Source organism: Pristiophorus japonicus, chromosome 22 (genome assembly GCF_044704955.1).
Source record: "Pristiophorus japonicus isolate sPriJap1 chromosome 22, sPriJap1.hap1, whole genome shotgun sequence".
NCBI lineage: Eukaryota > Metazoa > Chordata > Chondrichthyes > Pristiophoridae > Pristiophorus > Pristiophorus japonicus.
The window spans coordinates 14332167-14357544 of NC_091998.1; the positions used below are offsets into that span (position 1 = coordinate 14332167).

The window sequence follows — 25378 nt, forward strand, 5'->3', positions numbered from 1 at the left end:
GCTATAGCGTCGGTCTGATGTTGCAAATCTTTTTTTGTTTTCTCTGGAGCTGCTCTGGGTCATTCTTTATATCAGTTAATTGAAAGAAGTGCCTAGCAGGCTCAAGGGTCTCCATCATCTGAACTAATCTAGCAAAACTTTAAAGGTCTAATGTTGGAACTTTGATTATTGAATTTGATGACTGGCAGAGGGAACTAATGGGCTTCAATTGGGTATTTGATCAACAATAGCTATTCGTCTAACTTATAGGAGAGATGGATTTGGAATTTATGTTCATTATTTTATAGTGAAATTGCAGTTTTGAATCTGAAATGCATATGAGATGAGCACAAACATCATGGTTAGTGGTTGAAAATAGAAGACAGCAACGAGAATTTACCAATTACTCCACTTCACATGGGAAACATCAAGGCGTTGATGTAAGATAATATGTACAACTAAATAAAACCATTTGCACCATTGTGTTTGGAACATTTTAATGTATTTCAAGTGCAGCAATAACAGAATCAGCTTTTGTAGGTGCAATAGAACAACAAGGCATACCATAGCTTGAGCTCTTAACAGATGGCAGATCCATGCAAACAATTCATGTAAATTCTGAATCTTTTCTGTGATAGCTCAAAATACTCTAGATTCTTTATCACCTGTGCATGGCATCTTTACTTGTGTGTTTCTCCACTTGTGAGTCACTAACCTTTCCAGTAGCCTGCTACATACTAAATCCAACATCCATATTGGTTATGCATACCCAGTACAGTGCATCTGCTGAGTATTTGGCAGCATACTAGATCTCATTCCAGCTTGCTCCATAGTTGGCACTGATGCTCCATTCCATATATTGAGCCCCTGTTATGTTATAAGGGGGCTATGTCAATTTAATTTCAGCAGTCTGTTATTGATGTTGGAATGAATACTTACACACAAGTCAAACTATTGAGAGTGGGTATCACTGACAATAGGGAAAGTCTGATGTAGCCCTTTCAGGGTGGGTTTATGGCCATTTGCACTGGCTTGATCTTATGGTATGCAAACCCCTGAGCCAAGATAAGTCTCCAATGTAATCACAGCTAGGATTAACATCTGCTACCATTTCCATCAGTAGGTTACAGTGACTGTGACTATCTGGTAATTCCAGAGAGAAACAGATATAACACAAAACAACATTATGTTGGATGCAGCAACCCAGTGAATTGCAATATTTGTTATGTTTGAGTACCAGTTGGAACTCGAATTGCCTCCCCCATGAAATATGTATTGGATTCTACTTGTTAGCATAACATATAGCAAAGGCACTGATCGAAATACAAAAGCCATTTGAGTTTGATTGCGACCCCTGACTTATCGTTCTTGAGCCAACTCATCTTCATTAACTACATATTCCTAAAGGCTCTGTAAAACAAAGCAATATAGGAACATAGAAAATAGGTGCAGGAGTAGGGCATTCGGCCCTTCGAGCCTGCACCACCATTCAATATGATCATGCATTTCAGTACCCCATTCCTGCTTTCTTTCCATACCCCTTGATCCCTTTAGCTGTGAGGGCCACAACTAATTCCCTTTTGAAGATATCTAATGAACTGGCCCCAACAACTTTCTGTGGTAGAGAATTCCACATGCCCACAACTCTCTGAATGAAGAAGTTTCTCCTCATCTCAGTCCTAAATGGCTTACACCTTATCCTTAGACTGTGACCCCTGGTTCTGAACTTCCCCAACATTGGGAACATTCTTCCTGCATCTAACCTGTCCAATCCTGTCAGAATTTTATATGTTTCTATGAGATCCTCTCTCATTCTTCTAAATTCCACTGAAAAACAAGCCTAGTCGATCCAATCTTTCTTCATATGTCAGTCCTGTCCTGGGAATCAGTCTGGTGAAACTTCGCTGCACTCCCTCAATAGCAAGAATGTCCTTCCTCAGATTAGGAGAACAAAATTGTACACAATATTCAAGGTGTGGCCTTACCAAGGCCCTGTACAACTGTAGTAAGACTTCCCTGCTCCTATATGCGAATCTTCCCGCTATGAAGGCCAACATACCATTTGCCTTCTTCACCGCCTGCTGCACCTGTATGCCAACCTTCAATGACTGATGTACCATGACATCCAGGTCTCGTTGCACCTCCCCCTTTACCAATCTGTCACCATTCAGATAATAATCAGCCCTCCTGTTTTTACCACCTAAGTGGATAACCTCACATTTATCCACATTATACCGCATCTGCCATGTATTTGCCCACTCACCTAACCTGTCCAAGTCACCCTGCAGCCTCTTAGCATCCTCCTCACAGCTCACACTGTCACCCAGCATAGTGTCATCTGTAAACTTGGAGATATTACATTCAATTCCTTCGTCTAAATCATTAATGTATATTGTAAATAGCTGGGGTCCCAGCACTGAACCTTGCAGTACCCCACTAGTCACTGCCTGCCATTCTGAAAAGGACCCTTTTATTCCTACTCTCTGCTTCCTGTCTGCCAACCAGTTCTCTATCCATGTCAGTACATTACCCCCAATACCATGTGTTTTAATTTTGCACACTAATCTTTTATGTGGGATCTTGTTAAAAGCCTTTTGAAAGTCTAAATACACCACATCCACTGGCTCCCCCTTGTCCACTCTACTAGTTATATCCTCAAAAAATTCTAGAAGATTTGTCAAGCATGATTTCCCTTTCATAAATCCATGCTGACTTGGACCAATCCTGGCACTGCTTTCCAAATGCGCTGCTATTACATCTTTAATAATTGATTCCAACATTTTCCCCACCACCGATGTCAGGCTGACCAGTCTATAATTCCTTGTTTTCTCTCTCCATCCTTTTTTAAAAAGTGGTGTTATATTAGCTAACCTCCAGTCTCTAGGAACTGATTCAGAGTCTATAGAATGTTGGAAAATGACCACCAATGCATCCACTATTTCGAGGGCACGTCCTTAAGTACTCTGGGATGCAGATTATCAGGCCCTGGGGATTTATCGGCCTTCAATCCCATCAATTTCCCTAACACAATTTGCTAACTAATAAGAATTTCTTTTAGTTCCTCCTTCTCGCTAGACCCTCGCTCCCCTAGTATTTCCGGAAGGTTATTTGTGTCTTCCTTCGTGAAGACAGAACCAAAGTATTTGTTCAATTGGTCTGCATTTCTTTGTTCCCATTATGACTTCACCTGATTCTGACTGTAAGGGACCTACATTTGTCTTCACTAATCTTTTTCTCTTCACGTATCTGTAGAAGCTTTTGCAGTCAGTTTTTATGTACCCTGCAAGCTTACTCTCATATTCTATTTTCCCCCTCTTAATTAAACCCTTTGTCCTCCTCTGCTGAATTCTAAATTTCTCCTAGTCTTAGATTTGCTGCTTTTTCTGGCCAATTTATATGGCTTTTTCTTGGATTTAACACTATCTCTAATTTCCCTTGTAAGCCACGGTTGAGCCACCTTCCCCGTTTTATTTTTATGCCAGACAGGGATGTACAATTGTTGAAGTTCATCCATGTGATCTTTCAATGTCTGCCATTGCCTATCCACCGTCAACCCTTTAAGTATCATTTGCCAGTCTATCCTAGCTAATTCACGTCTCATACCGTCGAAGTTACCTTTCTTTAAGTTCAGGACTCTAGTCTCTGTATTAACTGTGTCACTCTCCATCTCAATGAAGAATTCTACCATATTATGGTCACTCTTCCCCAAGGGGCCTCGCACAACAAGTTTCTAATTAATCCTCTGTCATTACACATCACCCAGTCCAGGATGGCCAGCTCTCGAGTTGGTTTCTCGACATATTGGTCTAGAAAACCATCCCTAATACACTCCAGGAAATCCTCCTCCACCATATTGCTACCAGTTTGGTTAGCCCAATCTATATATAGATTAAAGTCACCCATGACAACTGCTGTACCTTTATTGCACGCATCCCTAATTTTCTGTTTGATGCCATCCCCAACCTCACTACTACTGTTTGGTGGTCTGTACACAACTCCCACTAGTGTTTTCTGCTCTTTGGTGTTCCGCAGCTCTTCCCATACAGATTCCACGTCATCCACGCGAATGTCCTTCCTTACTATTGCGTTAATCTCCTATTTAACCAGCAACGCTACCCCACCTCCTTTTCCTTTCTGTCTATCTTTCCTGAGTATTGAATACCCCTGGATGTTGAGTTCCCAGCCTTGGTCACCCTGGAGCCATGTCTCCGTAATCCCAATTACATCATACCCGTTAACTGCTATCTGCGCAGTTAATTCATCCACCTTATTACGAATGCTCCTCGCATTGAGACAGAGAGCCTTCAGGCTTGTTTTTTTTAACACTCTTTGTCCTTTTAGAATTATGCTGCAATGTGGCCCTTTTTGATCTTTGTCTTTGATTTTTCTGCTCTTCAATTTTCCTTTTCTCCTTTCTACCTTTTGCTTCTGACCTCATTTTACTTCCCTCTGTCTCCCTGCATAGGTTCCCATCCCTCTGTCCTATTAGTTTAAACCCTCCCCAACAACATGATTGAGGCTGCGCCTTTGACCAAAATGAGAGTTACCTCATGTAGAGATTAAATTATTGCTGGTCTTTCAAATAATCATAGGAATTAGGAACAGGAGTAGGCCATCTAGCCCCTCGAGCCTGCTCCGCCATTCAATAAGATCATGATCGAGTACAACCAATATGGTGGGTATATTGTGTTTAGTTGGAGTTCAGAACGGAATATAACACACTAGTTATACAGCAAAAACATATGACCGTGCCAAGTAGCTGATACTGGACCCAATTGGACAGATGGCTGATGTGCGTGAACAGCTCTCTTGTCTCATGGGAACGGTAGCATAGTGGTTATGTTACTGGGTTAGTAATCCAAAGGCCTCGACTAATGATTTGGAGTTCGGAGTTCAAATCCCACTGCAACAACTGGGAAAGTTAAATAAATCTGGAATAAAAAGCTAGTATCAGTAGTGGTGACCATGAAACTACTGGCTTGTTGTTAAAAACCCATCTGGTTCACTAATGTCCTTTAGGGAAGGAAATCTGTTGCTGTTACCTAATGGCCTAGCAAGCTGCTACAAAGAATGGCAGTTCAAGAAGTTGCTTCATCACCACCTTCTCAAGGGCAATTAGGAATGGGCAATAAATGCTGGACTTGCTAGTGACACCCACATCCCTTAACTATATGTGTCTTTTCTTGAACTACCCAAGAGAGTTAGCTCGAAGTCAGCGTGGTATCCACCCTCAGGAGTCCTTTTAGAAGTGCCCGAGAGTGTTAGACCACTGTCATAGAATGGTTATAGTATAGAAGGAGGCCATTTGGCTTGTCGAGCCCATGCCTGCTCTCTACAAGAGCGCTTCAGCTAGTCCCATTCATCTGCTCTTTCCCTGTCACCCTGCAAATTTTCCTCCCACTTTGAATTTCCAATTCCTCCGATTAATTTCCAATAAATTATTCAGCTGAACGAGGAAATATTCAATGAGCCAGGTCTTGTCACACTATGAGCAACTTAACTACATGTTAACTCCATCACAATACATAAGGATTGAGGTGGGATTATGTTTTTTTGCAAACTGCAATGCTTCAGCTCCTCTTCCATTCCCTACAGTAAAAGCAGATGTTCTCGCTGTCTATGCAAATGCTTCATAATACGGTAGCCACAAGAAGCCTCAGATCTATGGCTAACACAGCCCATGTCCCCAGCCTTTCAAAGCTTTTGAACTGAGAGAATATCTTCCCTGTGGAAAGTCGGAAACATGTTGTTGTGCTGTGTTGATTATCCTTTTCATTTCACTGACACTCCATGTTTTCTCTTTCCGCGGTGCAATCATATATTGTTCCAACCATTGTTGACCATGCCTTCAGCCACCCAGCGCTAGTCTCTGGAATTTCCTCCTTAAGCCTCTCCGCCGCTCTCTCCTCCTTTAAGATGCTCCTTGAAACCTCTTTGACTAAGCTTTTGGGTCCCCTGTCCTAATATCTCTTTATATGGTTTGGTGTCAAATCTTGTTCGATTACGCTCCTGTGAGGGTCCTTGGGGGCGTTTAATTTGTTAATGGAGCTATATAAATGCAAGTTGTTGTTGTTAAAGCCAAAGAAACAGCCGATGGCTTCATATTTTATTTGCGAATGCACAGGTGCAATTTCACTGAGGAGCAAGAAGAATAATGTGACCATAGTATACGCATGAAATGATTTTATTTAATTCTATTAAACTTTCTAAACAATAAAACGCACAGCTATTAAATTAGGCTCAGCTGTGGAAAGCTGCAACATACTGCTAATCCCTGGAGAAGAGTCCATGCCATCAGCAGAAATCAGAAAATGAGACCAGGGAGTGGGACGACAAGAAGCGACATTTCATCTCTGTCAGGAAGGGAAGGGAGGATATAAACCACAGTGCAATTTGTCAACTGGTCAGTAGGCGTGTTTCACTGCTTTCAATGCATCCTTGCAAAGGTGGTCCAGTTTCCCATCACCTCCTAAAAATAAAACAAGAAAAAGTAGTGTACAAACTACACAGGATATATGGCACAGAAACAGGCCATTCGGCCCAACCAGCCCATGCCAGCATTTATGCTCCACTTGAGCCTCCTCCCGTCTTTCCTCATCTAACACTATCAGCATAACCCTCTATTCCCTTCTCCCTCATATGCTTGTCTAGCCTCCCCTTAAATGTATCGATACTATTCGCCTCAACCCCTCCCTGTGGTTCCACATTCTCACCACTCTCTGGGTAAAGAAGTTTCTTCTGAATTCTCTATTTGATTTCTTGGTGACTATCTTATATTGATGGCCTCTAGTTTTTCTTTTCCCCACAAGTACAAACACTTTCTCTGTGTCCACTGTATCAACACCTTTCATGATTTTGCACAGTTCTGACGAAGGGTCATCGACCTGAAATGTTAACTCTGTTTCTCTCCACAGATGCTGCCTGACCCGCTGAGATTTCCAGCATTTTCTGTTTTTATTTCAGATTCCAGCATCCGCAATGTCATGTTTGTAACCTTCTCATAACTGTAATCAATATGTAACAACACTGTACACTGTACACACCTTGACCACAGGGGGTGAACTTGTGGGAGACACTCCTCACCTGGTCAGCCAGGTACTTAAAGGGAGATTCCACGCAGGCTCAGCACTCCTTGGTCCTGGGAATAAAGGTGCAGGTCATGTAGTGACCTTGTCTGCAGTACATGCCTCGTGTGACTTTATAGTACAGTGCAGAGACACTACATTTGGCGATGGGAAACGGGAATCAACAACTCACGAGAATGGCCACCGGTAGCACAGATGAAAGGTACTGTGTTGGTGAGGACTGGGACGATTTCATTGAGAGGCTCCAGCAGAGCTTTGTCACGAAGGACTGGCTGGGAGATGCAGCAGCCGACAAGCGAAGGGCGCATCTACTGACGCATCTTCGGCGTGTGGACCTAAGTCATAAGTGCTGATGAAAGACCTGCTCGCACCTGAGAAGCCGGCGGACAAAACCTTTGAGGAGCTCAGTAAACTGATCGGTGAGCACCTCAAACCGGCGAGCAGCGTACACATGACCCGACACCGATTCTATTCACACAGACGTCGGGAGGGACACAGCATACCGGACTTCGTTGCGGACCTTCGGCGTTTGGCCAGCCTCTGTAAGTTCACAGATGCCTGCAGGGCGGAGATGTTAAGGGATTTCTTCATTGAGGGCATTGGTCATGCTGGGATTTTCAGGAAGCTTATTGAGACCAAGGACTTGACTTTGGAAAGGGCAGCTTTGATAGCTCAGACCTTCTTGGCAGGGGAAGAGGAGACCAAGATAATTTATGCACGCAGCCCTGGTTCCAACGTGGCGATGATCCAGGGAGTTAATGTTGTAAAAGCGACACAGGACCCCGCAGGCAGGCAAGGGCAATTCGACACCGCCCAGGCAGGCAGGCAAGGGCAATTCGACACCGCCCAGGCAGCAACAGATTCCAGGGTGGGACAGCAACAGAGACAATGGCAGGAGGATCGGCAATTCACACCATCACAAGGGACAATGTGTCCCGGGATGGGACCATTGACACACAGCAACAGAGTGATCAGGAGTAATCAAAGAGACAATCAGAGAGGAATGCCTGGTAACAGTCCCTTTGTCCACAACAATCTCAGCTCATGCTGGAGGTGTGGTGGCAGACACACTGCGAAAACTTGCAGGGTTCAACAATTTATCTGCAGAAGCTGAAATTTCAAGGGACATTTGGTCAGAATGTGCAGAAAACCCGTAGCGAGGTTAGTTTACGAGGCAGAAGAGTCTGCAAGGCAGTTGGATGCTTGGGGTACAGCCATGGACACTGAAGTCCAGCGGGTTCACGTGGCAGACATCCACAGCTCATACACTAAAATGCCACCTATGATGATGAAAGTTCTATTCAATGGCATCCCGGTATGCATGGAGCTGGACACAGGAGCTAGCCAGTCACTTATGAGTGTCCAACAATTCGAAAGACTATAGCCACTCAAAGCTAGCAGACCCAAACTAGAATGCATTGAAAGGCAATTATGAACGTACACCAAAGAGATCATCCCAGTGCTCGGTAGTGCAAATTTGGTGGTCACACATAATGGATCAGAGAACCGGCTGCCACTCTGGATTGTCCCGGGGAATGGTCCCGTGCTTTTGGGGATGGAGCTGGCTAGCCGAGATGAACTGGAAATGGGGGGATGTGCACGCCATTTCATCTGTGGAGCGAAGCTCAGGCTCACAGGTCCTACAGAAATTCGAATCACTATTTCAAGCTGGGGTTGGGACTTTCAAGGGCACCAAAGTAGTGATACGCATCACCCCGGACGCCAGACCAGTGCACCACAAAGCCAGAACTGTTCCATATGTGATGCGTGAGAAAATTGAGAGTGAGTTGGACAGGCTGCAAAGAGAAGACATAATATCGCCTGTTGAATTCAGTGACTGGGAAAGCCCCATCGTCCCTGTCCTTAAAGCGGATGGCTTGGTCAGGATTTGTGGCGACTACAAGGCCACCATCAACCGAGTGTCACTGCAGGACCAATACCTGCTTCCGAGAGCGGAGGACCATTTTACCACGCTGGCAGGTGGCAAGCTGTTCACCAAATTGGACCTCACTTCAGCCTACATGACCCAGGAACTGACCGAAGAATCCAAGCTACCAACCACCATCACTACACACAAGGGGCTATTTGTTTACAACAGGTGTCTGTTTGGCATTCGTTCAGCGGCCACTATCTTCCAGAGGAGCATGGAAAGCCTGCTCAAATCCATTCCTGGCACAATCGTATTTCAAGATGACATCCTAATCACGGGTCGAGACACCGAGGAACACCTCTGCAACCTGGAGGAGGTGCTACGTTGACTGGATCGAGTAGGCTTGCGACTAAAGAAGTCCAAGTGTGTGTTTTTGGCCCCAGAGGTCGAGCTTTTGGGCAGGATGGTTGCCGCAGACGGGATCTGGCCTACCGAATCCAAAACGGAGGCGATCCGTTGTGCTCCCCAGCCCGGCAACACATCGGAGTTGCTGTTATTCCTGGGACTCTTAAACTACTTCGGGAACTTTCTGCCGAACTTAAGTACATTGTTGGAGCCACTACACGTGCTCTTGCGTAAGGGTTGCGAATGGTTTTGGTGGGGACTGTCAAGAACGGGCTTTCAAACGGGCTGGGAACCTGCTTTGTTCTAATAAACTGTTGACCTTGTACAAACCCTGTAAGAAACTGGTTTTAACGTGTGATGCATCATCCTATGGGGTTGGGTGTGTTTTGCAGCAGATTAATGATGAGGGCCAACTTCAACCTGTGGCTTATTCCTGCAGGTCGCTCTCCCAGGCAGAACGGGGATATGAGATGGTTGAAAAGGAAGCACTCGCATGTGTCTATGGGGTAAAAAAGATGCACCAGTACCTTTTTGGCAGAAGGTTCGAGTTAGAAACGGATCACAAGCCGTTAACATCCCTGTTGTCCGACAGCAAAGCTGTCAATGCCAATGCGTCAGCTCGCATACAGCGATGGGCTCTCACGCTGGCTGCGTATGATTGCACCATACGGCACCGGCCAGGCACCGAAAATTGCGCTGATGCGCTCAGCAGGCTCCCGCTGGCGACCACTGAGGGGTCGTCGGAGCAAAGCGCGGAGATGGTCATGGCCGTTGAGGCTTTCGACACCGCAGGCTCCCCCATCACAGCCCGCCAGATCAAAATCTGCACCAAGAGAGATCCCCTCCTATCCCTGATAAAGAAATGTGTCCTGACTGGAGATTGGACACCTGCAGAACAAGCGTGCCCCGAGGAGGTCAGACCGTTCCACAGACGGATGGACGAGCTCTCCATCCAAGCCAACTGCCTACTATGGGGCAGCCGGGTAGTCATGCCCCAGAAAGGAAGGGAAGCTTTCATCAGGGAACTCCACAGCGAGCACCCAGGCATCGTGCTAATGAAGGCCATTGCCTGGTCACATGTATGGTGGCCGGGAATTGACTCAGACCTGGAACACTGTGTTCGCAGGTGCACGACGTGTGCTCAGCTGGGAAATGCCCCCAGGGAGGCCCCCCTCAGCCCGTGGCCCTGGCCCACCAAGCCATGGTCACGCATTCATGTAGACTACGCGGGCCCATTTATGGGAAAAAAGTTCCTGATTGTTGTCGATGCATATTCTAAATGGATCGAGTGCATCATGTTGAATTCGTGCACGACATTCACCACTGTGGAGAGTCTGCGCACAGTATTCGCGACCCACAGCTTGCCAGACATCCTAGTTCGCGACAATGGCCCGTGTTTTACTAGCTATGAATTCCAGGAGTTTATGTCGGGTAATGGTATCAAACACGTCAGGACAGCGCCGTTCAAGCCGGCTTCAAATGGCCAGGCTGAACGTGCGGTTCAAATCATAAAACGGGGCATGCTCCGTATCCAAGGACCCTCTCTTCAGTACCGCCTATCGTGCCTCCTGCTGGCCTACAGGTCCCGCCCGCATTTGCTCACGGGAGTCCCGCCCCCGGAACTACTCATGAAACGCACACTTAAAACGTGGCTGTCCCTCATTCATCCTGCTCTGTCGGACATGTTGAGGGCAAGCGCCAGTCCCAAATCGAGTGCCATGATCGCAACTCAGTGGGGAGATGCATAGAAATCAGTGACCCTGTATTCGTTCTCAATCACGCATAGGGACCCAAGTGGCTTGAGGGTACTGTAATAGGCAAAGAGGGGAATAGGGTCATAGCGGTCAGACTAAACAATGGGCAGATATGCCGCAAACATCTGGACCAGGTAAAGAAAAGGTTCAGCATGGACACTGAGGAACTTGAAGAAGACCATGGGATGTCAACCACACCACTGCCAGTGAACGAGCAACAAGGATATTCAGCAGCATGCACAGTCCCTGCGGCCAGCCCGGACAAGCCGGAACCAACTCAGGCGACAGAGACGCATGCCACGGTTCAACCACCAGAGCCACAACTGCGGCGCTCCAAGAGAGAATTTTGACTGCCTGAAAGACTCAATCTTTGACCCAAAGACATTAGGGGGGAGGTGATGACATGTTTGTAACCTTCATATAACTGTAACCAATATGTAACATCACTGTACACTGTATACAACTGTGAAATACACACCTTGACCACAGGGGGTGAACTTGTGGGAGACACTCCTCACCTGGTCAGCCAGGTACTTAAAGGGAGGTTCCACGCAGGCTCAGCACTCCTTGGTCCTGGGAATAAAGGTGCAGGTCATGTAGTGACCTTGTTTGCAGTACATGCCTCGTGTGACTTTATAGTACAGTGCAGAGACACTACACGCAGTATTTTGCTTTTGTATTAGTATTTAATTCACTGCCACTTCTCTTCTAGGAATACCCACCTTGAAGAAGTTTTGCTCTTCCCTTGGACAGGATTTCCGATTGTCTCTTTCACCTTATTCATCTTCTTTGCTTTCGGTTTCCCTTCTTGTGTTTGATCCAGTATCTGCCAAGACTCGCTTACACAGCCACATTTCTTTCCTCAGTAACTGTCTCTGCCAGTTCTGACATCGACCTGAAACGTTAACTCTGTTTCTCTCTCCACAGATGCTGCCTGACCCGCTGAGATTTCCAGCATTTAATTTTTTATTGAAGATTTCCAGCATCCACAGTATTTTGCTTTTGTGCTACTTTGCTATGTAATCCACATTACTTAGTTCAAATTACTGGATGATTTCCATTTTTTAATGCAAAAAAGCACATTTGATTTATCAGGAGTAGACTGAATTAGGAAGTCATAAATAATGGGATGAATCGAGCAGGCAGCCAAAAAAAGATCCAAGCTATCGCAACACATGGCGCCCATTGGGATTAACTTCCAGCTCTTAGAAATTGCTTGACCTAGAAATGGGATAAGTTCAGTATTTTTTCCCTAAGGAGAGTAACTCCACCGCTGCACATCCCTGCACTCTGCCAGCTGTGAGCTGACAAATCTCCAGCCAATTGCGTTAGGTGGATTTGAGTGACAATCACTCAGTTGGGATCATCTGTAACTGCAAGGTTCCTTCATTGACAAAAAATGGAGAACTAATTACAGTGAAACACTTACAAATAATTTGACAGTGAAACTTCAGAGGCAGTGTCATCATGAAAGTGATTGGCAAATCTTTTGGGCAAAGGGAGGAAAACTGTTTCTCACCATCTACAAATGGTGCACAGTACTTTTGATGCAATTTATGGCATTGTGCTGTGTGGTTGTAAACAGATGGGGAAAAGAACCCACGCAATTCTCCATCAAGATTGTAATGTATGTATGCACTCAAATCACTGACTCCACACAGTCTGGTGTTGTAGTAACTGCTGTGACCTTGGTCCTTTATTGTGTAACTCCAGAGTGCCCCCTCAGGTGTGGTGGGCAGCCTTTTATACTCTGTCTCGCAGGTACTTTCGGGTCTCCCACCACAGTGCCCCTTGTGGCGCACCATTGTAACTATAACTATACATTTAATATACATGGACAATACATAACATCTCACTCTCCACCACCTCCCCCCCCCAATTCCAAAAGCAAATTGCCGGTAACCTCAGCCTTGTTCGTCCTGGTTGATTTATGAGTGTGAGTCTATGACCATCCATTTCCCTCTTCCCCCCCCACCTCCCATGTAGAGATTATGCTTGCGATCCGGTGCAATCATGTGTTATTTGCAGTCCTTACATGGGTGATACAAGTACACAAACATAATCTCCAGTAGAAAGCAGGTACACATAGACAGTACATTTGTATGTTACATATAGATGCGTTGAAGAGTTATATCAAAAGGTTGCAGGTACACTGAACAGTTATTGAATCCCAGCTCCACTGAATGGTGTATGGTGGCAGCATACTGCCCTTTTTTGCCTGAGGTAATGGGCTGCACTGAGACAGGGTATGGCAACTAGTGCATTGCCTCTGTTCTCAGAAAATAGTTGCCTTTGCGGCTTGTCTGCAGCCGCTGGAACAATTGCATAAATCACATAAAATCAGAAATCGCATTAATCCATTAGTCATGTTAGTCACAGATCCATTAACCCTTTTAACTGTACATTGTGATATTAACTCTTTTCACCAATCATATCAACCATTTTAATCACAGTAATCATTTTAGCATCAAAATATTAACTCTTGTCATAAATCACGTCATCATACAAATCACAGTAATCATTTTGACTCACTCTTGCCCTTACAAAAGTCTCTTTGTAGGGACCGCCAACGGTGTAAGGCCCCTTTAAGACTCCTGGGTACATTTCCCTTTTAAGACGCCATTTTGCTTTTCCCACGAGGTTTCTACTGGGCGCCACCATTTTAGGTGCTCTGCTGGTGCCTGCCTGCCTCTCTCTGCAGAACTCTGCTGCCACGAGGCTCTGCGCCATCTTGAACTTGCTGTGCTGCTGCCTGCTCTCCCTCTCTCTCGGCGGTGCAGGGCCGGTGCGTTGCACCCGGGAGCCACAACGCACCGGCCCCCGCACCGCCGTATCCTCCGGAGCACCCCACGCAGCTGACCTTTTTGCCCTGGAGCCGCCACACACACACACACACGTCCTCCGGAGCCGACCTCCTCACTGCCGCAGCCAATCCTGGACGAGCCCCGCTCCTCGGAGCACCGGCCCTCACCACGTCACCGAGCGAGTCCCACTCCCGAAACTGCCGATTCACCGCTCCTCCCGCTGCAAGCCCCGCGAATGGCCGCCTCTGCCTGCGGGCCGACAGTGCCTGCTGGAGCAGTCCGTCGAAGCCCTTCTCTCTTCTCCAGCTCGGTCGGCGCTGCTGCTGGTTCCAGCGCCTCTTTCTCACTCTCAGACTTTGCAGGGAGAGTCGTCGGCCACCGCTGCTCTGCCCAACCCCACACACGCTTCCTTCGCTGCCATCCGATCTGAAGGTGGAGGCCTACTCTGCCTGTGAACACGGGGGACAGCGGTCTGTGGAGGAATGATGTCTTCCCAGCTCCCACGGACCTTCCCCATCCATCTCCTGCCGAGTAGCGTCGGCCCATCGCCTGCAATGATCCACAAAGGTAAACCGTGCATCTCGCCCCCGTGAGATACCTGCACATCCGCTCTGCCAAGAACAGGTATCAGTTCCTTGGTGTAGGTGCACAGCTTCGCCGTGACCGGGACCAGCTTGGGTCGTGCAGCTGGGTTGATCCACAGTTTATCAAAAGTTTCCTGACTCATCAGTGACTGACCTGACCCCGTGTCCACTTCCATACTCACTGGGACTCCGTTAATCTTGACTTCCATAATCACTGGGGCCGAATCATCAGCACAAGTATACAGTCCAAACGCATCATCTTCTTCTACCTGGGGCTGGGATGCCCGTCGAGCCAAATCGCAATGCTCCTCACTGGACAGCAGATCATCTCCATCTCCTCAGCCACACGGTGAGTCGTGTTTCTTTTGCACATACGCTGAAGGTGGCCTTTCGTGTGGCAGGTATTGCATGTATACTCCGCAAACCTGCACCGGTGAGCCCCATGGCTTCTTCCCGCCAGCATGGTGCTACTCGATTAGCCCCCCTCGGCAGACTCTGAGTTCCAGGACCCTGAGGTCCGTGCTCTCTGCCCTGGGCAGAGCCACGTTCTGCAGTTTTGTCCGTGATGGGCACTATCCAGTGAATAGTACCTGCCGGGTTCGAGATCGTGTAGATCATCTGCTTGGTGCTGCAAGTCGAGGTCATAAATGCCTGGCTGATGATGATGGCCTGCTGCAGGCTGTCTGTAGGTTCAGTAGATAGCAGCTTGTGAAGGAGATCCTCATGGCCACTCCCCATAACAAAGACGTCTTGCAATGTTAAGGTGGGTGCCAAAATCGCACGGCGCCGCAAGTCTCCTGATGTCCGCAGCATATTTTGTGACATCCTGGCCCTCAGGTCTGCAGTGGTGGTAGAATTTATGCCTGGCCGTGAGGATGCTCTCCTTTGGTTTCAGTTGGTTCCGAATGAGTTCAATCAGATGCTCATATGACTTGTCCTTGGCGCTCGCGGGTGTCAGCAAATCCCTGACGAGACAGTAAACCTCCTCTCCACAACTGGACAGCAATATCGCTTTACGCATCTCTATCAGTGCGTTCGTGTTCCCTGTCAGGCTGTTTGCTATAAAATAATACTTGAGCCTTTCCGTAAAGGCATCCCAGTCATTACCCTCTGTGAAATCCTTTAGCATGCCCAAAGTAGCCATGGTTGCGTGAAGAGCTCGTCCGTGTCCTCTTCGCCAATTTGTGATGTATGTAGCACTCAAATCACTGACTCCACACAGTCTGCTGGTGTAGTAACTGCTCTGACCTTGGTCCTTTATTGTGTAACTCCAGAGTGCCCCTCACGTATGGTGGGCAGCCTTTTATACTCTGTCTCGCAGGTACTTTCGGGACTCCCACCACAGTGCCCCTTGTGGCGCACCATTGTAACTATACATTTAATATGCATGGACAATACATAACAAAGATGCATTGTTTTCAAGTATTAGAGATTGAGTCTTGCAATCAAGCACGTATTTAAAAATTGTTGCAAAGAATTATCATCAACCTTTGGCATCTGTAACACTGCTGCATATTGAACGGGGTGCCCAGCACTGAGAGATGGCGAGGACCGCTCATCCCTTTACGCGCAGTCAGTGTGCGTCATAATGTACCGGAATTACTTCCAATACTTTGTGCCCTGGACTCATTAAGGGGCTGAAAAATGTGGCAATCGGACTGTGCCCCGTAATGTCTCTGGGGTGCCTGAACTACAGGTGCTTGGTGCAATATAAAATGGTTACTGCAAGGGTTGATCCTTCCTTCAAGTTGGGTATTACTGTTTAAAGTGACTTGGTCCAAGTAGGTGTTGTGTGTTTTTCATCCTGTTTTAGTTACAAAAGTAACTTCTTTCACTGTTATTTGCTGTGTTCCTTTGCTATTATGTTTCGTCAGAAACTAACTTACTGTTGACATCTTGAAGTTGTATCTGGCTGTTGCCCTGGGGTACTACATGGAGTGCTGCCTATATGGGTATTCGTTTAGCATCACTGTGTATTTGCATGCTGTGGACAATGAGGACGAGGCATGACAGACGGGTGCATTTTCACCTTACACACTCAATTAAGATCCATTCTTGCATCTTCATCAAGGTGTACAGGGCCAGACTCTCATAGCAGGACATGTCAAATACACCTGCATGTACAGATTGTGATTCCTGCAGGATGACATCACAAACCTCTTCAAACTCCAGAAGTCAGACCTGGGAATCACTTCCAAGCCAGGGACAGCTCAGTGAGTGGTAACAGCCCCATTGAGATTTTATACTCCTCAGGAGCTGTGGGAGATCTCAGCCATATCTGCCAAACTTCAGCACACATGCACATCGCTGATGCATTTGTTGCTATGGCAATTCCCTCTTGCAATGTATGCGCCTGTGAGCATGCTCACAGGTTTGTAGAGCTGTTGCATTGTGAGTGGCTTAGCCAGTCACGTGATGTTCACAAGACTCAATAAAACCCCAGTCAGTTGGGTCCAGGTCATCCAAGATGAGGTATGCAGTTGTGAGCCTAGTGGATGAACTGGTAATATGTAGTGTGATTGTTAAGCCTTTGTTAATAAACCAACTAGTTCTTAATAGCAATGTGTTGCTATTAATTCTTAAGCAAAGAACCCATGAAGCATTAATGTTACACCTCTGGAAAGCAGTGCGAAGCACAAAGGAATCCTTCAATTCCACTATGTCATAAGATGGCCCAAAATGTAGGGTATTATTGTGGCCATACACACATGGACTACATTATCAGCGCGTTAGATATTTATCTGTTCAATTTGTGCTATTTATCTGTGTTAATTATTTCAGTATTTTTGTTCTAGACAATGAGAGCTTTCAGTGTTATTAAGGGCCTGCCACTGAACCTGACCGTGTAAGGGAACTGAAAATACATATGTAGTTGGAACGACAATCACTGAGGGTTAATGACTGTCTTTCCTGGTATCGATTCAGCTCAAATCATCAGAATTAGTAATTCTGTCAAACAGGTCTCTTTATAAAATCCTCAGTTTCAATAGAATAAGCATCCAAAAATAGAGCCAAAATGATGTTGAAGCTCTTGATGTGCCCCAAGGAATCAGTCAATGTGGAACTGAGGCACACAAACAAGAGTGGCCCCAGAGCGGCCCCAGATTTGGTCCGTGTTGAGTCGGCTGACACTCAGCAGATATGTGGCCATATTGTGCATGTTAGGGTCTCCTCTCTGGTAGCAGTCCTTTTATGTCAATCTATAGCCTACCATAGAAATATAGAAACATAGAAAATAGGTGCAGGAGTAGGCCATTCGGCCCTTCGAGCCTGCACCACCATTCAATAAGATCATGGCTGATCATTCCTTCAGTACCCCTTTCCTGCTTTCTGTCCATACCCCTTAATCCCTTTAGCCGTAAGGGCCATATCTAACTCCCTCTTGAATATATCCAATGAACTGGCATCAACAACTCTCTGCGGCAGGGAATTCCACAGGTTAAAAACTCTCTGAGTGAAGAAGTTTCTCCTCATCTCAGTCCTAAATAGCCTGCCCCTTATCCTAAGACTGTGGCCCCTGGTTCTGGACTTCCCCAACATCGGGAACATTCTTCCCGCATCTAGCCTGTCCAGTCCAGTCAGAATCTTATATGTTTCTACCATTATTTGAAGCCCCAGGAAGAATGAATGGATGACTTCTTGGAGACCAAGGTTACCCGCTTAATCCTTGACTTGTACCCCGTTGAGACAGCCATGAACAGGAAAATGATAATATATTACTTTATGTAACTGTATATGGAGATAGTTTCATCAGTAAGGGTGGTTCAGACACCTGTGAAGCCTGTGACCATGTGGCTGCTGGACTGTGAATTTATGGTTAGTTATATGTGTTCACAGGATCCTGCTACTTTACCTCACTAATCCTCTTTAGATATTAACAACAACAACTTGTATTTGTTCAGCGCCTTTAACGTAGCGAAACATCCCAAGGCGCTTCACAGGAGCTTTATGAGATATAAAATTTGACACCGAGCCGCATAAGGAGGAATTAGGACAGGTGCTTGGTCAAAGAGGCAGGTTTTAAGGAGCACCTTGAAGAAGGAAAGAGAGGTAGAGGGGCAGAGAGGTTTAGGGAGGGAGTTCCAGAGCTTGGGGCCTAGGTAACAGAAGACACGGCCACCAATGGTTGAGCGATTATAATCAGGGATGCTCAAGAGGGCAGAATTAGAGGAGCGCAGACATCTCTGGGGGTTGTGGGGCTGGAGGAGATTACAGAGTTAGGGAGGGGCAAGCCCATGGAGGGATTTGAAAACAAGGATGGGAATTTTGAAATCGAGGCGTTCCTTAACCAGGAGCCAATGCAGGTCAGCGAGCACAGGGGTGATGGGTGAGTTGGTGCGAGTTAGGACATGGGCAGCCGAGTTTTGGATCATCTCTAGTTTACTCAGCAAGAGGCTCTGCAGCAGGTAAATGTAAGCACCTGTCTTTATTTTAATGGAAAATCTCTCGGAGTGAAATTGGATCTCGCTACGACTGTATTTTGGCAGGAAATAGGTGTAATTTGGTCAATTTAGGAGGCCAATCGTCTGCGGCCGAATAGCGTCAGAAACAGAGCCGAGGCCATATTTGTTCGGGCGCAGTATGTCTCAGTAACTTTCATACTGTTTTTTGTGTGGTATGAAGTTTTAATAAAGCCCTGATCCTGCCATTACTATAACTGAGGGTGTGTGTAATCTGATGCTTAAAGCAACAAAATGAAAAAGAGCAAGGAAGCAGTCCAACATGTACCACGTTCTCTAATTTGTTGGAGCTAACTGTCTCTTCAAACGCAGCTGGAGGATTGTGGCATCAAATTAAAATCAATGTGTCCATACTCAAAGGACACAGCCAGTGTCTGATCAGAGGGAGCCACTTGGAAAGTTTGGTTCAATTATAATGACAAAGTATTGAGGCAGTAAGATACATAGACAGTTCCCTCACCCAAAACACCAGTTAGGCCCCTTGAATGTGCTACTAAGGGGCCTAACTTCTGTATTAGGACCCTGACCAGAAATTGGCTTGCCCTGAATGCACCAGGCATCGGGCCTACTGCATTCAGGAGTACCTGGTCTACTCGTGGCCTAACCGGTCGGTGGTCCTTAAAGGGACCTTTGGAACCTGCCACAAAGTTTTTTTTAATTCCTTCCGGCTCTGCATTAAAATATATGCCATGTTATGCATGATAATTTTTTCATGGGATGTGGGCATAGCTGGCAAGGCCGGCATTTATTGCCCATCCCTAATTGCCCTCGAGAAGGTGGTGGTGAGCCGCCTTATTGATCCGCTGCAGTCCGTGTGGTGAAGGTGCTCCCACAGTGCTGTTACGGAGGGAGTTCCAGGATTTTGACCCAGCGACGATGAAGGAACGGCCGATATATTTCCAAGTCAGGATGGCGTGTGACTTGGAGGGTAACTTGGAGGTGGTGATGCTCCCATGCGCCTGCTGCCCTTGTCCTTCTGGGTGGTAGAGGTCATGGGTTTGGGAAGTGCTGTCGAAGAAATGCGCTCTCTCCCTCTTGAAGTTAATGCTTTCCTCATTGGTAGCCGTCATCATTTTATGCAGCTACTGTTGGTCACCGCCCGCCCCGCTCCAGAGTGCCTCCCACCGCCGACTCAGCTTAGTTCCTCAGCCGGCACCCCAGCTGATCGATCTTGCTACCCACACCCCCCCCCCCCCACCCTCCACAAAAGCCCACACCCCCCTGCAAAACCGTGAGCTCCTTCATGCCGCTGCAGTGTGAACAAGTAAGGTCGAGAGACCAATTTGCCGTGTTGTACCATCGGCCTCAGTAAGGACATGCAGCGTACATTGCGCCCGAATCGCACCCTGATTTCTCAGCCTCTATGTCCATAAATCCTTGCCACTCAGGCAAATTACATTGTGACCTCCTGATGAGTAATTATGCCTGGTCAGTCAGCTCTGGAACATAGTTGATCATTTCCACATTATTTGGAGCTTTGTACTCTTCCAATTGCTTACAATGCAGAATTCCGTTCAATCTAAATTGATCCCAATCACAATGAATGCACGAGAAGGAAGTGTGAATTCTGGAGTAATTGTTGCTATTTGTTCTGCAGCTGGTTTTGTTGCATTGAAATATGATTGGATTAGAAAATAATGCAACTATGGGGCAAAGCAATGGGCAGCTACATAGTAAGTTAGTGATTTCACTGTGGGATGTTGACCAGAGGCCAAGCAATGCAGAACGGGACTGAGAGAAGTGTAAAGGAGAAGGACGAGAGAAAATATCAAACTTTCGCATACATGCTCAAAAGAAATCCCTCTCAAAATGTATATCCAATGTATGTGCCAGTTGTAAAATGGCACAGAAAATAGCTTTTTCATACAAGAGGAAGATATTCCACTTGTCAATAACTGTAATTTAACTGAAATGATATTAGATTAATTTAGGTGCTGCAATGAGGAGATGCCAGGGTAGGTAAACCAGACACACAAGATCAAACACATCGTCATGCAAATTATCTTGTGATCTTGTGAACTGAAAAATGAGCATTTTGGATTGTTTTTAACGTGGGAGCGGAAGTCCGTGTTACCCGAATACCTCGCTCTCTGCACAGTCCATGAGATAGCACATGCTGGGCTCAAAGCTCAAGTGGTAGGATGTGTAAGAGTCATTCAGCCATATCTGATAATCTGTTAACTTGATAACTCTGTTTCAGTTTTCTCGTGGAAATGAAGCAATTTCAGGGAGTTAAATGGCTGGTTGTTTGTTCTGTTAGTATGTGTATGTATCCTTGCTGTATCATGATTTATTAATAGTATGCATGGTATGTAGTACACACTGGAATCATGTTTAGTGTGTGTCTCAAGAGCAGGAAGCATACACTGGAATCGAAGTGTATGTCTCAGTAACTTTCATACTGTTTTTTGTGTGGTATGAAGTTTTAATAAAGCCCTGATCCTGCCATTACTATAACTGAGGGTGTGTGTAATCTGATGCTTAAAGCAACAAAATGAAAAAGAGCAAGGAAGCAGTCCAACATGTACCACGTTCTCTAATTTGTTGGAGCTAACTGTCTCTTCAAACGCAGCTGGAGGATTGTGGCATCAAATTAAAATCAATGTGTCCATACTCAAAGGACACAGCCAGTGTCTGATCAGAGGGAGCCACTTGGAAAGTTTGGTTCAATTATAATGACAAAGTATTGAGGCAGTAAGATACATAGACAGTTCCCTCTGACCTTAGCTTCTTCAATTGTGAACCCCATGCTTGATTGATGAGGGAAAGGCACTTTGGCATTTAGCTAAAATCTGATTTGCCGTAAAATGATTTAAGCTTGTGCTATTAATTATATCATTCCTACAAAGATACTGCCCATTAAATAAATATTTCTCAAAGCTTTCTTTTTTGACATATTGATTTGGAGGCTATATGTGGGGCAGGAACAAAGGCAACAATACAACTAGAAGAAAGCGGATTTTTAAAAATCGCTTTGTGTTAGATACTGCACATTGGCAATATTGCAAAAATAAAATCTTACGCCCAAGTGTAACAGTCAAACATCTGGGCTAACCCTAAGCTAATCAACAGTAGCATCACACTGCATAAATGAAGAAAGGAGATGTTGTGATGAGTCTCGACAAGGTTAAGCTGAAGAGAACCACAAGAGGCCTATTCAGGCCCAATATTAACAGGGTGTGTAGGACCACAACTATACGTCACAACGTTTAGACTAGGAAACGTCTAGTGATTGCGGGGAAGGGGAGAGAGGAATACAGAGTCCAAACAAATGGTTTTATTCAATGACCTCATGTTTGCATAATTCAGGTACAACTGTTTGAACTACTATCTAACTCCAGTCAGTCCCCAGAACTCTCCTGGCTAATTCCCTGAAAATAGAAGATGCTAAGTATATTTTTGTTGGTCTAAATTTTTCATTATGGTGTTACGTATAAAATAACTTGAGAATTGCTTACCAAATTCAAGATCTGTTAATTTACATTTGAAGACAGACTCTCCTTTCACAATAAGATTTACGCTGTTCCAGTCCAAAGATTGCTCTTGGATCCACCGATGACCATCGGACTCTAGTATAGCTTCAAAAGAGGGAACACCCAATTAAATCTATTGATTTACTGAAATGTTTGGAGAAAATCCGTCATTCTGCAACCATTATGCTTCAGACGATCAATCATACTTCGTATAAAACACCAACAAATTCTAATGGAAAAATCTTCAAACAAAAAGTAATAGAGAAGGTAGCAATTATTACTGCAATTTTATGATCTTGATTTAGCCTGGAGTGAATTTTGAGGTAACAAGGCAGAGAGCTGCCAATCTTGGAAAACTTTGGAAGGGAAGAAATAATTAAATTTTAATTAACCTCAGTACCCTTTTTACCCAACTGCTCCACAGGGAATCCCTGTGTCTTTAAGAGACTAATGAGCAACAAAGTTTGGCAACCATGGTGTAAAGTCAAGACCATGAATGAACAACACCACACAGAATCATCTGGTAAATATTGATCCCTGAGTATTACACCCTCTTAAACTATGAATTTCTTTCTATGAAAACAGAAAATTTGAAAACTTACTGGGAGTGTTGTTAACCTAACTACATGGATTTCAGTGGAGAGTTAAATCGAATGAGGTGTAAACCCAGCGTTGCACCCAATCCCATGTATTTCAAAATGGGCGGATTAGGTTAAAATTGTCCCCATTACACGTGTGTTTCTGAGAAAAATTCCAAATAATCAGGAATCCTCTCTGCCAATGATCCGCAATTTTTCTTTACCAAGCAGAATTCTCCTCCTCTACCTTCTTATGTTCTCCTACACCAAATCAGCTGTGGTTCAATGGGTAGCACGCTCGCCTCTGAGTGGGTCCCACTCCAGAGACTTGAGCACATAAATTTAGGCTGACACCCCAGTGCAGAGCTGAGGGAGTGCCGCACTGTCGGAGGTGCCGCCTTTCGGATGAGACGTTAAACCGAGGCCCCGTCTGCCCTCTCAGGTAGACGTAAAAGATCCCATGGCACTATTTTGAAGAAAGGCAAACATAGAAACATAGAAAATAGGTGCAGGTGCAGGCCATTCAAGCCTGCACCACCATTCAATATGACCATGGCTGATCATGCAACTTCTGCCTTCTCTCCAATACCCCCGATCTCTTTAGCCGTAAGGGCCACATCTAACTCCCTTCTGAATATATCCAATGAACTGGACTCAACAACTTTCTGTGGTAGAGAATTCCATAGGTTCACAATTCTTTGGGTGAAAATGTTTCTCCTCATCTCGGCCCTAGATGGCTTAACCCTTATCCTTAGACTGTGACCCCTGGTTCTGGACTTGCCCAACATCAGGAACATTCTTCCTGCATCTAACCTGTCCAGTCCCGTCAGAATTTTACATGCTTCTATGAAATATCCACGGTGTCCTGGCTAATATTTATCCCTCAACCTTTATCGCTTTGCTGTTTGTGGGACCTTGCTGTGCACAAATTGGCTGCTGCGTTTCCGACATTACCCAACAGTGATTACACTTCAAAAGTACTTCATTGGCTGTAAAGCGTCCAGTGGTCATGAAAGGCACTATATAAATGCAAGTCTTTCTTTCTTTCAACAATATGGAATTCAGATAAATGTCATTAAATTAAACTTTACTGTGTTGTAAAAATTACATCAAATTACATCTATGTTTCTATGTTTCTATGAAAAGTGGGAGACCACTCGGGAACCATAGTTAGACAAGCTATAGATGAATAGAAAAAAGTACTGGGATACTGAAGCCTAGAGAATTTATGCACCGACCATTACAAAAGATTTTTTTTTCCCAACAGTAACTATGACTTAAGCTTCAGTAGTCTTGAGATATGTTTTGGAGTGCAAGACATTTGGAACTGACAGACCAAACAAAAACAGTTTAGGGAATAAACCTGAAAGAAAGAAATTTAAACTTACAGCAGTATTCAGTAAATAAAGGGCTAACTTAATTAGAGAAAGTATCTAGCTAGTAATGACACAGCAGAGTTTCCGGGCGAATATTTATCCCTCAACCAACATCACTAAAACAAATTCTCTGATCATCTATCTCATTTCTGGTTGGAGGACCTTGCTGTGAGCGAATTGGTTTAGTATTTCCGTATCTCACTTACTGAGGAGCAGATTCCCCTCCACAAAACCTTTGACACATGTAGGAATCCTGCCGAAACCGGTAAAGTTTGGATAAAGTCTATGCCATATCATGGAAGCATAGACTGGTAATGCACAGGAGGCCAGTCGGCCCATTGTACCCGTGCTGGCTCTTTGGTAGAGCTATCCAATTAATCCCACTCCCCTCTCTTTCCCCCATAGCCTTGCAAATATTTTCCCTTCAAGTATTAATCCAGTTCCCTTTTGAAAGTTACTATTGAATCTGCTTCCACCACACTTCCCCAGTGCATCCCAGATCATAGCAACTGGCTGTGTAAAAAAAATGTTTCCCATTGTCGCCTCTGGTTCTTTTGTCAATCACCTTTAAATCTGTGCCATGTGGTTACCAAACCTTCCGCCACTGGAAAAGGTATTTGAAAATATTCTGGCAATAGGCTGGTATTCACCTGGGGACTGATCATTCACTTTGATTTTGGGGGGTTTGTCCTTCAACTGTCCCGCCCTTGTTTTCAGCGCCCCAAGTCTGGCGTGGGCAGAGCTTTGCCAGGTGTGAGATTCTGCCCCCCGCCCTCCTCCCCCCTTACCCTGTAAACCCTTCAGCCGGTGGGTCCTGTAATCCACCACGCCGCACGATTCATAGGGACCATAGCGAATGGTGACCAGCACAGCCTGCGGCATCAGGACAAGCGACCCTTTAATTCAGACAGCTCCTGGGTTCACTCGACCGTCCCAGATCCAGCTTCTCTCCTGGCAACAACACAAACGTTGCTAAGGAAATGAACTCACGCTTGAAAGTCACATTGCTG

At 45.5% G+C, this 25378-nt stretch overlaps 1 protein-coding gene across 1 annotated transcript; it reads right to left on the minus strand.

The window, feature by feature from the left end:
- Window positions 1–6147: 6147 nt before the first annotated feature.
- On the minus strand, window positions 6148–25324 carry c22h10orf53 (chromosome 22 C10orf53 homolog). The gene is made up of 3 exons (XM_070865359.1): window positions 25157–25324; window positions 22400–22519; window positions 6148–6448 (listed from the first exon to the last, which is right to left on the minus strand). The coding sequence occupies exons 1-3, from the start codon at window positions 25248–25250 to the stop codon at window positions 6384–6386; spliced, it is 279 nt and encodes a 92-aa protein (XP_070721460.1). The 5' UTR covers window positions 25251–25324; the 3' UTR covers window positions 6148–6383.
- Between the last annotated feature and the right edge of the window lie 54 nt (window positions 25325–25378).

Excerpts from the sequence above, each read along its gene's own strand:
- c22h10orf53 (XM_070865359.1), bottom strand. The coding sequence starts at position 25,250 with ATGCCGCAGGCTGTGCTGGTCACCATTCGCTATGGTCCCTATGAATCG. Across the intron at positions 22,520-25,156 it reads CCGGCTGAAGGGTTTACAGG|CTATACTAGAGTCCGATGGT; the intron begins GTAAGGGGGGAG and ends CCTCTTTTGAAG. Across the intron at positions 6,449-22,399 it reads ATTAACAGATCTTGAATTTG|GAGGTGATGGGAAACTGGAC; the intron begins GTAAGCAATTCT and ends TTTTATTTTTAG.